This window comes from Pelophylax lessonae (genome assembly GCF_965119305.1).
Source record: "Pelophylax lessonae genome assembly, chromosome: 12".
Lineage (NCBI taxonomy): Eukaryota > Metazoa > Chordata > Amphibia > Anura > Ranidae > Pelophylax > Pelophylax lessonae.
The window spans coordinates 111,179,744-111,196,926 of NC_138779.1; the positions used below are offsets into that span (position 1 = coordinate 111,179,744).

The window sequence follows — 17,183 nt, forward strand, 5'->3', positions numbered from 1 at the left end:
ATTCCCCTTACACATAGCTAAAAAGATCATTGGAAACCATAATCTCCTTGAGCAGAAAACATTTAAGGGAACGATAGGGGCCCTAGTTGAGAGAAAGATTGCTCTATTTCATGCTTTAACAAAAAAAGGTACCTTCGCCATTGTTTAAAAACATATTTGTAAATTGCCTTGGACCATGAACATATCGGACCCAGTCAATCATAGCTGCCATCTATCTATCAGTCACACTTGCTTTCTAATTTCAGTTTATCATGGTGGTGCAAAATGCTTGCATACTGGAACCAATTGCTCAAGCTGAAATTTACACACAGAATTGGTCATAGCAATGACTCTTCCATTAAGCTGGCCATAGATGGATCGAAGGGGTAGAACCCTAGGCAGAAAAAAAGTCTGGATATGCCTATGGTCAGTCACAGGGGTTATACTCCCTCTCTCTGCTATAGGTACTCCGTTTTTTTTTCTACCTAGTCAGGAGTATGGGCCTTGTTCCTTGCTGGGATATCTGGTCCTGGCAATAACCCCACTGAATGGGAGCTGACCTGCAATTTAAAGGCCTCACGAGGTCATATACGACCGGGTCATGGCCCAAGTCCCAGTGTTCTTCCTGGCCGACAGCCCCCCATTTCGATGGAGAGGAGGTTCTGTCTGGAGTGGTGCCTGCCTGGTTCCTAGTATAATAAGTGACTATCTCCCCCTGGAGGGTTTTGGGGTGGACCTGGGCCCCTCCATGGGACGGTCGGACCCCTGGGTTCCCCTCCTTCCCGTTAGGCACCCCCTCATCGGTCTGGTGGTCCCTGTGGGCCATATCTCCCCCATCCCTCTCCTTTACTGGGGCTGTGGGGTAGCCTGGTCCGACATCTGGGGTGGGGGCAGGGTGCTGTGCTGGCGATGGGGGTGGGGGTTGCGCCCCCAGCGATCAGCTGTGGGGGGCTGTACCTGGTGTGGGCTCCTGCCAAAGGCCCCCTTCCTGCTGTCCCATTTTCTGAGGCCTAAGGATCCCTCCTGGCTTGCTGGGAGCCTCGTGGTGCCGCCATTTTGCTTTAGCCAGTGTGCTCAATGCACTGCAGCCATGTTTGTGTAGCCTGGCAGCCATTTTGCAGTGGTTTGCAATTGAACATAGCAGCAGCCATGACAGTGTAGCTTTTTGGGTGGCGATTTTGGCGGTGAAAGCCTCTCCTCATCTTCCCCTGGTGTTTACTCCTGGATCTTTTCACTTCCTGATTGCTGCACGTGGAATACAGATTATCCTGGTGGCTGCAGGTGCCCTTTTTCTGCTGGGTGGGGTCCTTTCCCCCTCTGCTGAGAATCGCTTTGTGCCTGGCGACCGGGTGGTGCTGCCAGCGCAGTGGGGGTTGTCCCTTTGCAGTTTTACACTTTTTGTGGGGTCCCCCTTGTGACTCTTGGAGTCTTTGGAGCACATCTCCCCTCCTGAACCCCTCTCTGAGGCTGCGGGTTCCTACGGGTCCCAACCATGCATCGATTTATTAATAGCGGTCCTGGTGTCCTGGGTGGAGGCGGCTTTCGGGCTAGGAAAAAAATCCTGAATATGATTTGACCACCGTGGGTCTCCCTGCTGGATCTACGACCATGGGCGTGGAATCCTCCGATAGTGAGGATGATTCCTCCACATCTGCAACCGCGCACAAAAAGGTGTTGGTGGAAGCATTGATTTGTATTTGTGCGTTAGACAAAGGCGTTTCCTTTTCCCTACCTATTTTGACAGAATTGTCGCTAAAGAATGGGAATGACCGAACTGTCCCCTTGGGATCCCTAAGCGATTTGCTAGGCGATACCCCTATGAGGAGTCGCTTATTAAGAAGTGAACTGTTCTAACGGTGGTGTACCCTCCGGTTTCCAGGATTAGACAAGGCAACCATGATTCCGGTTGAAAAGTCCCCGGCCTTTAATGATCCGGCTGACAGGTAGGCCGAGGCTGTGGCCTGCAATAAGTAAACTCTGGCTGGTTCGGGTCTGAGGCCGGTATCCACCATTGCCCTGGTGTCGCAAACTCTGCCTGAGTATGCTAAGCTTTTACGCCATGACCTGGAGGGAGAACAGCTCCCCCAGACCCCCCCCCCCCCGCCTTTGCTAAGCTGGCAGATAAGCTGATTCAGGGGCTGCAGTTTATCTGTGATGCCTCTTTAGAAGCAGCTCCCCTAGTAGCTTGGCTCTTTTTCAGCAGTGGTCCTTCAGCATGTCTTTTGGCTCAAATGCTGGTCTGTGGACCAGACTTCTAAAAAGGCCTTGACTGCTCGCCCCTTTCAAGGAGATCGCTTGTTTGGAGCTACCCTGGATGACATCATTAAAGGTCTCACAGGGGGAAAAGAGTACCTTTCTTCTGCAGGTTACCAAGGGCAAGGAACCTTGTCCAAGACATGGGCCCCCCTCCTTGGCTCATAGGTTTTTTTTTTTTGCCCCTCAGGAATGACTGACAAGGGCTCAAAGCCTTTCAGGGCCTCCTCTTGGGATCCAAACTAACCGTGTCTGGAAAGCCAAGAGCAGGTTTCTTCAGACCCGCGGACAAGGCCTCTTCAGCATGAAGGTGGGCCCTCACCCGTGTCGGGGTGGGGGGATGTCTTCCCTGGTTTCAGGACCCGTGGGCTTCCCTGGTACAAGACAAGTGGGTCCACAAAGTCATTTGATCCAGCTACACGACCGAGTTTCGCTCTTGTCCCCCAGCAAGTTTCTTTCCTTCCAACTTGTGCCTGTCCCCGGACCGCTTACAGGGTCTGTTTGGGGTGGTACAAGACCTGTTACTTCAAGGGGTGATTGTCCCGGTTCCTACTTCAGAATGTTTTCAGGGTTTTTACTTAAACCTATTCACAGCTACCAGGAAGGAAGGTAAGGTGCGTCCGATCCCGGAACTCAAGGCGCTGAACTGCTTTGTGCGGGTGCAGAAGTTCAGAATGGATTCCATTTGCAAGGTGGTGGCATCCCTGCATAAGGGGGATTTTCTTGCATCGATCGACATCAAGGATGCTTACCTTCACATTCCAATATGTGCCGGTCACCAGCGCTTCCTTCGCTTTGCCGTGGAAGTGGAGCATTATCAGTTTGTGGCGTTACCCTTTTGGTCTCGCCTCTGCTCCTTGGGTCTTCACAAAAGTGAAGACCTAGCATTGTTACGCCTACGGGGGATCGCGGTACTGGGCTACTTGGATGACCTCCTGCGAGCAGAGTCTCCTACTGCTCTGGTGGAAAACCTGGAAATCGCCATACGATCTCTGAAAGAGTTTGGCTGGATTCAGAATTTTCAGAAGTCTGTTCTGGTTCCGTCCACAAAGCTGGATTATCTGGGTCTGACGCTGGACTCGACCTTAGCCAGAGTGCTCCTTCCTCTGGACAAACTCAAGAAATTGCAGGCTGCAATTCCTCTCCTGCTGTTCAGCAGATGGTCATCCCTCCGGACAGGCATGCTGGGCCTGATGGTGTCTACCCTTGAGGCGGGTTCCATTTGCACAGTTCCATACAAGGCCCCTGCAAAAAGATTCTGGCCAAATGGGACAAGACTCCACAGTCTCTGGACAATCAGATCCGCCTGAGCCGGGAACGAATGAGTCCCTGATATGGTGGCTTCATTCTTCGGCGGTTCGGCTGGGCAAATCCTTCCTCCCCATGTTTTGGACAGTGGTCACCACTGGTGCCAGCCTGCTCGGCTGGGGAGGTGTCTTCAGCAAAAATTCTGCTCAGAGGATCTGGACACTGGCAGAGTCCAGACTACCAATCATTGTCTTGGAACTCCGAGCAATTAGACTGTGCCTGGACCATTGGATGGATCGTCTTCAGGGATGTCCAGTGCGCATTCAATCAGACAATGCCATGGCTGTGGCTTATGTCAATCACGAGGAGGGCACAATAAGTGTCCTGGCGGCTCGGGAGGTAGGTGGGAAGAACAGATAGTTCCAGCCCTCTCCGCCGTACACATGCTTTGTGTAATATTCACAGCTTAGATTTCAAAACAATTTTTCTCATTTAAATGTTTATTTGCTGTACTCACAAGTCGACATCCATAATAAATGTAAACTCTTCTGAATGAGAATATCAATATGCTGTACTTTAAGACATTGTAGTGTCAACTTTTTCGACAAGTGCTTAAAATACCAATTGTGTTTGCACACTCGCTGCAGTTACACACACTGCATATGGATTAAACATGGAAGCCCAGATTATCACAATGTTTACTTTTAATGTCCATTACACTTAAAGTGGTTGTAAAGGTTGAAGGTTTTTTTTACCTTCAAGGTAAAAACCTTCACTATGCTGCTTCCCCAGAAGCCGCCCCCCCCCCCTTTCAATACTTGCCCAATCCTGATCCAGCTATGTGCACGAGAGCTGCTGCTGCAAAACCATTGCACAGAGCGGGAACATATACATTTGTTTTTTGGTTGTTTTTTTTATTTAATCTTTACTATCACTTTTAATAGGTTTTAGTGCTGTGGTTTTTTTTTTTGTTTTTTTTTATGTTCAAATGGGATAATTTATTAACTGCACAATTAGGTGGAGTGCTGTTACCCATATCTTCAAATGCTAAGGCTGATTTTGCTCTTGGGAGTCTACAACTCGCCATCAACAGGATGACTAAAAAGTGCTGTAAATGTTTTTTTTTTCCATGTTTTTCCTTTTTTTTTTTTTTTTTAACCGGTTGCATTGTCACTGACCTACCCTTGTCTGGAAAGAAGAAATTAGTATTATGCTTTGATTATAACAATTTAATATCCTATTTGTATAACAGGTATGTCTCTAGAAGATGTGCGGAAGTTTGAGAGAAGACTTCAGGAAGAAACAAATTGCAAAGTAAATTCCCAGAAAAAGTCTGCAGGTAAGCACGCTTTTTTTATTCTTGTGCAAGAACAGCTTTATGACAAAGCATAGTTATTGTGGTTTTTGGACTGCAGCATGGGTCTTTAAATTATTTTCATAACTTTTTAATAGACTGAGAAAGGGTTAGAATGTCTGGCATTGTTTTTATTGCTGTCCCTACATTCCTGGCTTGAGAACTACTGCTCCCCTCAGTTTTTGTCCTGATGTCACAGGGACAGAAGGTGAAGGTAAGTCTCCTCTAATTGGGGTCGCAGCTAAAACTAAAAGCCAAAAAGGTCAGCTTTGCCCAACCCATAAGAAACTTAAAGGAATTGTAAAGTCGAAGATTTTTTTATCTATAAGATGATAAACCACCTGGGTGTAGCACCCCCCTCAGCCCCCTTAATACTTACCGGAGCCCTTTCTCTCTTCAGCGATCTCCAGGAGTCCCTTGGCAATCCAGAACTCTCTCCTGATTGGCTGAGACACAGCCATGGCGCCATTGGCTCCCATGGCTGTCCATCAGCCAATCAGGAGAGCGAGGGGGTGGGGCCGAACAGCAGCTCAGTGTCTGAATGGACACAGGGAGCTGCAGCTCGGCTCGGGTGCCACCATAGCAAACTGCTTGCTGTGGGGGCAATTGACAGGAGGGAGTTGCCAGGAGCACAGAAGCGGGATCCTGCTAATATCAAAACTGGGTAAAGCAAAACATTATTTTTATTTATTTATTTTTTTTCAAGTTTTCATTATTTGTGTTTTAATTTTATTTGATTATGCAATATTATATCATATACTGCTTACCAATAGTAATCTTTTGGTGACAGACTTCAGCAATAGAACTAGAAATTGTGCAGACTGACTGAAAGTCTTTACTGAACAAAATGCACTGTGTGCCTCTGGTGAACTGTTTCTAGTTGTCGGACTTTCATGCAGATTCAGCTGCTTTTTTTACTGTATTAATTTATTTGATGCAAATCAATTTTTAGACCTTCGCTTTGACTTCACTGAGTGCATACTTTATCCATGTCACTGTCTGACAAAGTACTGAAAACATTAGCTGAAAGCAAGTCAGTGGTAGTAGCTTGCCTATTTCTTTTGAAATATGTCCATTCCAACTTGTGAAGTCTTAAAACTTTATAAAATTAGGTCTTTAGTATTTTAAAGCTGAACTCTGGGTATCCATTAAAGTGATAATTGCAATTTCTTATGCTATTCCATCTAGCAGTTTATGTGAGTTGAGGCTGTTGTGCCATCTGTATGGAAGCTTCTGTTGTGTCATGGTTCTACAGTAAACCCTAGATAGTAGCTGAAATAATCGGTGTAAAAATAGACTTTAAATTAAAAAAAAGTGTGTCCATTTTGCCTGGGGCAGACATGTTTGAGATTCGACATCTGAAGGGTAAAGCCCATGCACACTGGCCCTCCTACATTTAGCTTTTCTAAACACAGGAAAGGTTATCTAAGAATATTAAACAACGTTTATGCTTCCCAAGTCACTTTAATCTGTGTTTAAATTTTTATGATGTAAAGCAGGTTTAAAACAGGTTTACATGCATTTACATTTGTTAAGCCGTGTTCAGTCCCACAACAGTACTAAATACCAAGTGCATAAAGATTAGAAGACCATAGGATGCATTTATGCACTCAGATCCATTTAGCAAGTTTTGCTTTGTGGACCTGAAGGCTCCATTTTTGATAGCATGCATGAGACCTAAGGTTGATCTATACTCTGAGTTTTTACAGCTGCTGTCTAGGGATTAATATAGAGCTATGACGTGAGATGGGGAGCAGTACACCTCTTACAACTGCCTCTGTGCACAGGACCTGTTAGATAAGCTAGCAAGAGAAATTACAAGGATCATTTTAAAACCATTATATTTAAATACCCTTGCACAGCAGAACCACAGGTAAAGGGCCAGTAGCATGCACAGTTCAGACACTTTTGCATTGCACAGTGATGTAGTGATGACTTCATCAGTAGGTCAATGTTCTCCACAATCCAATATGCAGGCTGTGGATGGATCAGTGATCAAATTGTATTTCCTCACAGGGAGAAATGGGAGTTCTCCAAATTACTCTGCTGGTTGTCTGGTCTTGGGTTTCTCGATTAAGACTGACCTAATAAAAGTAAACTGTTGTAGCTTTGGACAAGATCAAAAATAACATAGCATGTAGTTTGTCACTCATTTTTCAGCGTTTTTTTTTTTTTTTGCATTCCCCAATAAAAATTTTGTTACCTGCTAATCCAGTTGGATCTGTTAATTTTCCACTTCTTGCAGGTGCCTGCCATTTGTCTTTTTTTTTTTTTTTTTTTTTGTGAGTAGTTCCTTTTTTACATTTTTTTTTTTTTTGGTAGCTAGAATAATTGACGCTTATATAATTTTGAGTTATGAGTTTAGAGGTTTGACTGGATATCCACTTTAAGCCTATGACGAAATGATGGGTGGGTTAGTTATATGGGTGTTTAAAATGTATAATCATACCATAAAATAGCATTAGACTTGTTCAGTAGAAAATTGCTAAGAGCAGTGATGTGTGAAGTACAGAAACTATTTTCAAATAACCAGATGTCGGTGTACTCTGCACATCAACACAGAACCTGCACATCGCCTTACCGAATAAGCACATAAAAGTTACATAGTTAGTTTAAAGCTTATCTAAACCCTGATATAAAAATATTGCAGCTTACCAGTCCTTCAGTCCTGGCTTAATTAAGTTGGCCATACACGGCTCAAATTTCAGCCTATTCTTGCTGGATGCACCATTCGAAGGAGCTATTGTCAACCGAACTGGCAGACATTTTGGACCCTGACAATACCCTTCCCTCCTGACGACATCTTTCAATTAAAAAAATCAAAAGTTGGGCAGAAAATCGTTGGCCAAACAGTGGCTGCATCCAATCAAATGCAGTCGCTATTCAGGGTATTCTGACCTCCACTGTCAATCGCTGTCAAAAAGCAGTATCCCAGCATGGAGATGTGTGCATCTTTGCTGTATAGTGTGGATGGGGAATCTGTTAGCTGTTTTTAATTTAATCTACATACAATGTAAAGAAAAGGCTCAAGCATCCTACATCTGTCTTGGGTAATTTTTAGTCCCTTCAGTCAATCTTCTTTTTTTTTTTTTTATCATCCTTTAAACGGAAAAATAAAATGAGCCAATTTCCCCTATCCACACAGTCTATTTGGATGAGGGGGAATCCGTCCCGCTGTGGTATTGTATTCTGGCAAAGGGGAGCTTCCCCCACCATAAGAATTCAATGATCATTTGGGAAAAACCCAGCAGGCCCAGTATGAACACAATTGATCAAGTCAGATCCCTGCTGAACCAGTAAAATTTGGATCCATCTATGGCCGGTTTAATGCAGCCTCCATGTCTGAGAAGTGGCAAGGCATTATGCACACTTGCATTTTAGCTTTTCCAAATGCAAAATAGGGGAAGGATCTGGGAAGTATAAGCAAATATTATTCCTATCTGCTCTTTTTAAGTTTTTTTTTTTTTAATGCTTCGGTTTTAGGGCAGGTTTAGATGTGTTTACAAAAACACAAGGAGCGGCCCGCAGGACTTTTAAAGAGACACATACCAAATATTAAAAATATACAAGTTTATTGCACATCATAATGAACATTTAAAATCAGTAATAACATGGTGAACACATCAGTAGAAAAAAACATAAATAATGAAATACAAATTCATAGTATATACAATTTTATATATGGATAATGATTTGTATTGTATAGATCCTGTTGTACACTATCATATAGAAGCGACAGTCTGTGCTGCATCAAAAGATGTTGTCGATAAGGGTCACGGTCTGTTATCTTTGTCTGACCTTGTCAGATCGTGACATCTCCCTGGGACTCCCTCCACTTATGCTGGGGCTGTGTGGGTTGTCTGGTCCATCTCCTGCAGTGGGGGCTGGGCACTATGCTGGCGATTATGGGTGGGGGGCTGCGCTGCCGACGACTGGTCAATTGGGTTTGCAGGGGGTGGTTGTACCTGGTGGGGGCTCTTGCCAGGGCCCCCTCATCCTGCCTGGGCCTGTACTTGCTGCCTAGGGATTCCTCCTGGGTCCCTGGGAGCTTCATGCCGCCATTTTGTTGTAGGCTTGTGCTGCAATGCATCGCAGACATGTTTGTGTAGTCCGGTGGCCATTTTGCAGTAATTTGCCATGGAAAACAGCAGAGGCCCTGTCTGTAGAGCCTTCTGGGTGGCATTTTCAGCGATGGGAGCCCCTTCTCAACCCCTGGTGCTAACTCCTGGATCCTTTTATTTCCTGATCTCCACTAGCGCAGTGCGGATTCTCCTGGTGGCTGCGGTGCCTGGTTTCTGCGGGGTGGAGAGTCTGGTGGCGTCTACCTCTCTGCTGAAGATCGATTGGTTTGATTGATTCTGTGACTGGCAGTCGGGTGGGCTGCCAGAGCGGTGGGGTTTGTCCCTTAGCAGTGTGTTACACTTTTGTGGGGCCCCCCTGGTGACTCATGGAGTCTTTGGAGCACATCTCCCCACCTGACCCCCTCTCTGAGGCTGCAGGGCCCTCCGGGTCCCATCCATCCATAGATGCACTGACGGCGGACCTGGAGTCCTTTGTGTCCCGGCAGGAGGTGGCTTTTGAACAACAGGCTGGCAAAAACACCCCCGCCTTTCCCTGCTTCATCTGTCTCATCAGATCCTGAATCTGATTAGGCCACCGCGGACATGGGTCACCCTGCTGGGTCTGCGACCATGCGCCCTGAATCCTCAGATAGTGAGGAGGATTCCTCTTTTGCAACCGCTGTAGCTGTGCATGAGACCTTAAAGATGGAGGACACAGCTGCGACGGAGGAGTGGGTTCCCTTTTTGGCATTTACAAGCCATCCAGAGCGGAAAAGGTGTTCCCTTTCCCCTCCTATTTTGACAGAATCGTCACTAAACAGTGGGGACAACCAAAGCATCCCCTTAGGGTCCCTAAGCAATTTACTAGGCGATACCCCCTATGAGGAGTCCCTTATTAGGAAGTGAACTGTTCCACCAGTGGTGGACCCTCTGGTTTCCAGATTAAATAAGGCAACCATGATTCTGGTTGAAGAGTCCTCGGCCTTTAAGGACCTGGCTGACAGGAAGGCATAGGCTGTGGCCCACAATATATGTACACCCTGGCTAGTTCGACACTGAGGCCCATATTCACCATTGCCCTGGTGTCGCAGACTCTGACCGAATGGGCTAGGCTTTTGCGCCGTGACCTGGAGGGGGAGTTTTTCCTTCCAACAAACGACTGTACCCAGTCCGCTTACAAGCTCTTTTTGGTGCGGTGCAAGGCCTTTTTACTTTAAAGGGTGAAGGAACGTTTTCAGGGGTTTTACTCAAACCTGTTAACAGTCCCCCAAGAAGGAAGGCAAGGTGTGTCCAATTCTGGACTTCAAGGTGCTGAACTGCTTTGTGCGGGTGCAGAAGTTCAGAATGGAGTCCATTCGCACGGTGGTGGCTTCCCTGCATCAGAGGGATTTTCTTGCCTCCATTAACATCAAGGATGCTTACCTTCACATTCCAATATATGTTGGTCTCCAGCGATTCCTCTGCATTGCCGTGGGAGAGAAGCATTATCAGTTTGTGGCGTTACCCTTTGATCTCGCCTCTGCTCCTCGGGTCTTGACAAAAGTGTTGGCCCCGGTGCTAGCATTGTTATGCCAATGGGGGATTGCAGTACTGGGCTACTTGTACGACCTCCTTCTGCGAGCGGCGTCTCCTACTGCTCTGGTGGAAAACCAGGAAATCACTATAGGAGCAGAGGGAGTTTGGCTGGATTCTGAATTTTAAAAGTCTGCTCTGGTTCAGTCTACAAAGCTGGACTATCTGGGTCTGACTCTGGACTCGGTCTTAGCCAGCGTACTCCTTCCTCTGGACAAACACCAGAAACTGCAGGCTGCAGTTCGTCTCCTGCTGTCCAACAGATGGTCGTCCCTCCGGACTTGCATGCAGGTGCTGGGTCTGATGGGGTCTACCTTTTTGTGGCAGTTTCATTTGCACAGTTCCGTACGAGGTCCCTGCAAATTAAGATTCTGTCCAAATGGGACAAGAATCCGCAGTCTCTGGACAATCTGATTCAGTTGAGCCAGGGAACAAGAGTCCCTGATATGGCTTCGTGATTTGGCTGGGCAGAGGTTTGTGGATCGGTCACTGGATCCTCTGGCGAAACGCCACAGATGCGCTGGTGGCCCTGTGGTGTTAGTATCTAATTTACGCCTTCCCTCCTCAAGCTTCTGCCAAGACTTCTACACAGGATTGAGACAGAAGGGATTCCGGTCATCTTAGTGGCCCCGGACTGTTCTCGCTGGGCTTGGTACACCGATCTGGGGTGGCTGGTCGCTGACGTTCATTGGAAGCTTCCTCTATGGGAGGATCTGTTGTCCCAAGGGCCAATCTTCCATCCTGCTTTACAGTCGCTGGCTTTGACGGCTTGGCTGTTGAACGTCAGGTGCTGATGGATAGAGGTTTGTTGGTGATTCTAACGCTGTTAAAAGCTAAAAAATCTACTCCTAGGAAGTTCTACCATTGTACATGGAAGACGTACATTGCGTGGTGTGAGTCTCTTGGGGTTCATCCTCGCTCTTTTTTGACGGCTCAGATCTTGACCTTTCTTCAATGGGGGGTTGAGCAGAAACTGGCCTTGAGTACTATCCATCTGGTGTACTCAGAATCTGTTGCAGCTGAGCATGGTAGCCAATCGGCTTCTAACTGCAGCTTGTTCAATTAGGCTTTGGCAATAAAATCTGGAAGCTGATTGATTTCTATGTAGAGCTGCACCAGATTTTGCGCACTCCTCCAGGTTTAGTAAATAACCCCTACTATGTCTTCCACCTTGTTGAAACGAATGCTTTCCATGCATGGCTGATATTGTATCCCAATCAAATATGGAAGTCCCTCTAGTAGTTAATCGTCAAACCTCTTAAATAATACAATACAATTTGTGGAAGAACAAGCATATAAAAATGTGTAAATCAAAAAATCTTCTTTAAAGCGAACGTGTGGCCATGCAATCAACATTCAATTACATACCATATTTTCTGGCGTATAAGACAACTTTTGAACCTCAAAAAAATCCCCCAAAAATGGGGGGGTCGTCCTTTACGCCGAGTATAAAAATCCCAAAGGTAATTAAGTGTAATCTATGAAAGCCCTGGCTGTCTGTGCCCTATTCATCAGCAAGGTACTGTAAGTACCGTAAATGTATTCTCTTATAAATCTCCAAGGTATTGTATGTAAAAGTGTTACCGGTAGATGTATAATCTTCTCAAGGCGATGGCTGTGCGGGAATCCTGTACCGAGATACTGTACCGTAGCTTTGGCTACGTAGTATACCTTGGTGAGAGATATATTCTATTGAATGCAAAGCCTGCTCGGAGTCAGAGAGGCGGGATGAGGTTACTCTCTGACTCCGCCAATCCGAGCAGGCTTTGCATTCAATAAAAGAATACATCACTCACCGTGATTGGCTCAGCTCTATATACTGTATGTAGCTGAAGCTACGGTACATAAGGTATACAAGTACAGGATTCCCGCACAGCCAGTGCCTTGAGAGATCATCTACCGGTAATACTTGCTGTAAAATACCTTGGAGATTTATAAGATAATACATTTACGGTACTTACGGTACCTTGCAGATAAATGGGGCACAGACAGCCAGCGCCTTCATAGATTATTCCAAATTACCTTTAGGATTTTTATGTTCAGCTATATGGTATATGGTGTTGCCTTGCTTTGCTTCGGAAGGGGGGGTAGTCTTATACGACGAGTATAGCCCAAAATCTGTTAACTTAAATAGGGGGGTTGTCTTAAACGCCCAGTCGTCTTATATGCCGGAAAATGCGGTACATCTTTTCACAAAGCAGTAAATAAAATTGCCTAGGAGAAACTCTTTGAACAAGGTCAGTGATTCTGCAGTGTGCTTTGAAGATAAATTGCTCCACAGTGCCTTCAACCACCAATGTTATGGATGGAGGGTGTGTTTTTTTTATTTTTTATTTACAGTTTGTTAGGAATATAAAAAAAATACTGGAATGTCCATAGCTTGACCACATTAGTCACTGCAATAATGTGCTTGCTGGGAGTGTATGGTTTTCCCTTTAAGCCAGTGTCAACAGCTTGACTGAGCTCACCCTGTCATGGCTGTTATAGGGATCTTCCAGGTTTCTAGAAAGCAGTGAAGACCCAGTTGGGGATCAACCTGGCGTTGTGCTTTAATGCAATTGCTAATTAACCAATATTCTTTCTTTCAATAACATTCCTATTTTGTTATGAAAATTCTTTTTATTTGTTGTAGATCCAAACGGTGAACACCTGCTAAACACTAGTGTTGGGAAGCATTCAATCAACAGGTCAACCTCCTGGAATAATGGAACAGAGGCATGTTCATATGCGACTACAAATGGGAATGCAGACTCAAAACCAAGGCCAAGACTTCCCTCAGCTCCTGAATAATACATAGAGAAGCTTAACTTGCTAAACAAATTGAAATCCGGATTTTTGGGGAAAAAAGCCCAGAAAATTCTTACTATGGTCTTCTGAATAACGTACATAAGATATACTTTATGGGATGACAAGGTCAATTAGATTTTCATTGTTTACCTTTTAGGTCTACAAGCTGCAGAAGAAATGGAAAGGCTCAGGACTTGAACTTGTCCATGAACCTTATTGGTGCACAATATGAGCTAGTGCAATTCTTTTAAAGTTGTAAGGAGAATTATAGCTGCTGGGATAATGGTCAAATATATACATTGTTAATATATTGGGATTTTAGGAGAAGTACATTGTATAACCTTACTGAAAAGCAGAAGGATTTACAATGTGAACAAAGCCAATGTGTCACCAGACGGAATTCTGCATAGATCTGGTGGGACATGAAATGTAAATATGTTCATAACTAGAATAATGTATGTTGTACTGTGGAAGTATGTTGTTTATTTTCTGAAACTTTTGTTACCCTTACTTTCTCCCAGATGCAGAAAACATGGGTAACTTTTTAAATCCAACATGGTAAAATGTAATTTACATAAACATGGGTTTATGGATAAAGGGGATTGTTTGAAGGCTCGGCATGCTTCATCTGAACTATAAGTTGACAATAATAATTTGTCTGTTACTTGCCCAGCACATAGTGTTGAAAATACTGCCATATCGGCACAAGCAGCCCCTATGGGGTCATGGGTGTTAGGAAAACTGGTGTGGGAAATCATTTTGTTACCGCCCTCCGTGCTCCTGGTCTGAGTGTTGGCAGTAAGGAGTGGACTTAAGGTGCTGCTTGCCACATGTCAGTGCTTGCACAGATTTTGTGTATGCTTCGTATGGCATACACGAGTAGCAGGTAGCATCATTTGTATACTTTGTAATGCTACAGGACTACAAAAATGTTTGCATTATGCATGCCATCAACTTTGGTCACTAATTGCCAAATTATTTGGCAGTGGGTAGTTTAGTATGTAGATTTTCCCCTGATCAGTTACTGTAATATATACTTTGGCACATTAAATACATAACGTATACTTATCCCCCAAAATCTTGTCCAAGCATAGAAGCTTTGTACTTGGGTTTCAGCCTATATAGAAGCCATGGATCATGCTGATGAATCCACCCATAGTTTTAATGATGTAGTAATATAATAATTGAAACGAGAAATAATTAACATGATGACTATTTTTATATTGAATATTTGAATATTTTAAAAATCCTGAATAAGAGGACGAATCCACGACATGTGAAATCACTGGAAATCTTGTAGTGTGTAGTAGGCTAGGCGGGGACAGGGACATTTGGGCACTGTGCGCGTTGTTAATGGCGCTGGCTCTGGACGTGCGTAAAAAGGAAGTAGCCATTCCAAACGGCAGGTACAGGTCTCGAGCCTCTGGCTCAGTCAGAGATTTCACTGCATAAGCGGTACACATTTCTGTTCCCCATGCTCACTGCTTTCTCTCTCCATTTCATTGCCATCCAGCTCCGCTTTTTGTTCACCTGGTGCTGTGAGTGGCTCTCCTGCAAGGGTCATGGCAAACCAGAATAATCCTGGGGTCCTCAGCAGGACACTCCCTCTTTCAGAACAGCTGCTGCTCAGGACAGGTACATAAAAAGGAATTCAGGGGCTGGTGAAGGGAATTGCAGTACTAATCATAGGGCAAGGGTAACAATAACAGAGCACAATGTCTACAAACTAAAATGACAACTCTACTAATACACCGATCGATTACAGTGATTGGCAGATATACCAGGTCAGAACAAGCAAATGGAAGTGCATAGTAGCATTACTAACCTGCCTTTACACAGTGGAATTCTGAAATCCGAAAGGGATGCAGTTCCAAAAAGAATTGCCAGTAATTCTCTTGCTCATGCAAAAGCCACACCCAAAACTTTATCTCCAGTAGTTTCCCATTTACCTAGGATACCCACCACCTCCAGTTCCTCCTTTTCTTCACATAGGCCATTCTCTTTCCATACAGCTAGCAGGGGTGCAGAAGTACAAGATACTAGACCAAATAATCCAACATCTACTACTGGACTCCTGAAATAAGACATTTAAGAATTTAAAAAAAAATGTAGATTGCAACCTTGCAAATCTTATTTTAAATGAAATTGTAGACAGTGGCCACTCTAAGTTTTCTGACATAGCTGGACAAGAACTAAGAAATCAAGCATTGCAAGAAATAGTGACATTTCCTTCTATTCGGCCAGAACTGTTCACTGGCCTCAGAACTCCAGCTCAAAGGTTATTACTGTTTGGCCCTCCTGCAAATGGAAAAAACTATGCTGGCAAAACCAGCGGCTGCTGAATCAAATACATTATATATATATATATATATATATATATATATATATATATATATATATATATATATATAATATATATATATATATAATTAGAAACCATACTGGATATTCTGCTGCTTTGTTGTATTGCATCATAGGAATGGTTAAATTAATTCTTCTTGCTTGGGAGATCTCAGATGATGCAAATACAACACGCACCCCCAGGAGGCAGTGCAAAAATTTGGGAAGAAAATTCTTGTCTACACCCTTCTCATTCTGTTTAATGTCCTCCTATCAATTGACTGGGAATATATGATGATTACATAGTGCCTTTCCTCCTATGTAACAAGGGGAACAAAAAGGTTTTGCAGTTATTTGAACAAAAAAAAAAAAAATCAATATAAACAGGTAATCATAGATTCCAAATGGAATAGAAGCAACTTTTGTATATTTTAACTACTTCAGCCCCTTAGGATGAACCCGTACTTCCTCAAGTTGAAGCAGTTATACCGGGATGATGCCTGCAGGCATCATCCTGGTATCAAAATTTTTAGCTGGCGATTGGGGGGGGGGGGGGGAGCGGCGTGGATCATGCCACTGATCATTTCTACAGGACACAGAAGGGTGCTTTCCCATACCTGGCCGACTTCTGTGATGTAAGAAACCAGGCAATAAAGATTTTGTCACTTTGTTTTTGGTTTCATGTTTTACAAGCCGTTACTGGCTTGTAAAGCATCTCACCCAATCAATCTCAGTTTGATCAGATGCTTTCAGGGAAGAGCAGAGATCTAATAGACCCCAGATCTCTACATAAAGAGGACCTGTCATGCCTTTTGCACTCGCAGGGGATGGTGTTCATTCCTTGTAATAGCAATAAAGTTGATAAAAAAAATTAAAGGGACAGTGTAAATTATTATAAAGCGTACCCCTGTGCTCATGTGCAAATTCAAACACATACATAAGTCCCACACTCGTATGTAAATTGTGATTGCATCACATGTGAAGTGAGTTTTACCGCAAATATCCGAGCAAGAGCAATAATTCTGTACAATTCCAAAGTGGTAACACGTCATGGCTTTTAAAGCATCGCCTATGGAGATTTTTAGGTACTGTAGTTTTAATGCTGATTTTTACATGTACGACACAAATGTTAGAATTGGCCTGGAGGTAAAGTGGTTCAAGTGTAAAAAGGTGTTTTTTTGGGGGTGTTTTTTTGTCTCCAATGCCTTTTGATTCCTATAGAGACACCTATAACTTGGAATTTCTATGGAAGCTGATTAAGTGCTATAATGGAGATTTCTGTTGCCATGAAGTTGCACACTTTCTCTGTTTATAACGCCAAAACATGGGAAAAAACTACCTAGGAACATGACCTTTATTCTGGTCATAAAGCGCTGTTGGCTCTGATTTTTATTTTTATTTTTTTGGCTCTGGTATCTTCCTGATGTTGCCCTTCGTAGATCAAATAAGTGTTTTTTGCAAGGTGCTGATTTTAGGATATCTTACACCTTTAAAAAAATGGCAAGTAAATACAACACATTTTTCTATTCCTTTGAAAGGGTATCATTTTCTTTGTTTACATTAATGTGTGAAATATAGTAGCATTGTTT

General features: G+C 44.0%; 1 protein-coding gene across 1 annotated transcript in view; it reads left to right on the forward strand.

Moving 5' to 3' along the window:
- The window catches only part of LOC309568665 (cytoplasmic phosphatidylinositol transfer protein 1-like), a 279,806-nt gene extending 265,818 nt beyond the window's left edge, over positions 1-13,988 (forward strand). Inside the window, exons 9-10 of the mRNA XM_082274403.1 lie at positions 4,733-4,819; positions 13,100-13,988. Coding sequence (XP_082130529.1) covers positions 4,733-4,819; positions 13,100-13,257 — 245 coding nt within the window. The 3' untranslated portion in view covers positions 13,258-13,988. The remainder of the gene's footprint in view (positions 1-4,732; positions 4,820-13,099) is intronic.
- The last annotated feature ends 3,195 nt before the right edge of the window (positions 13,989-17,183 follow it).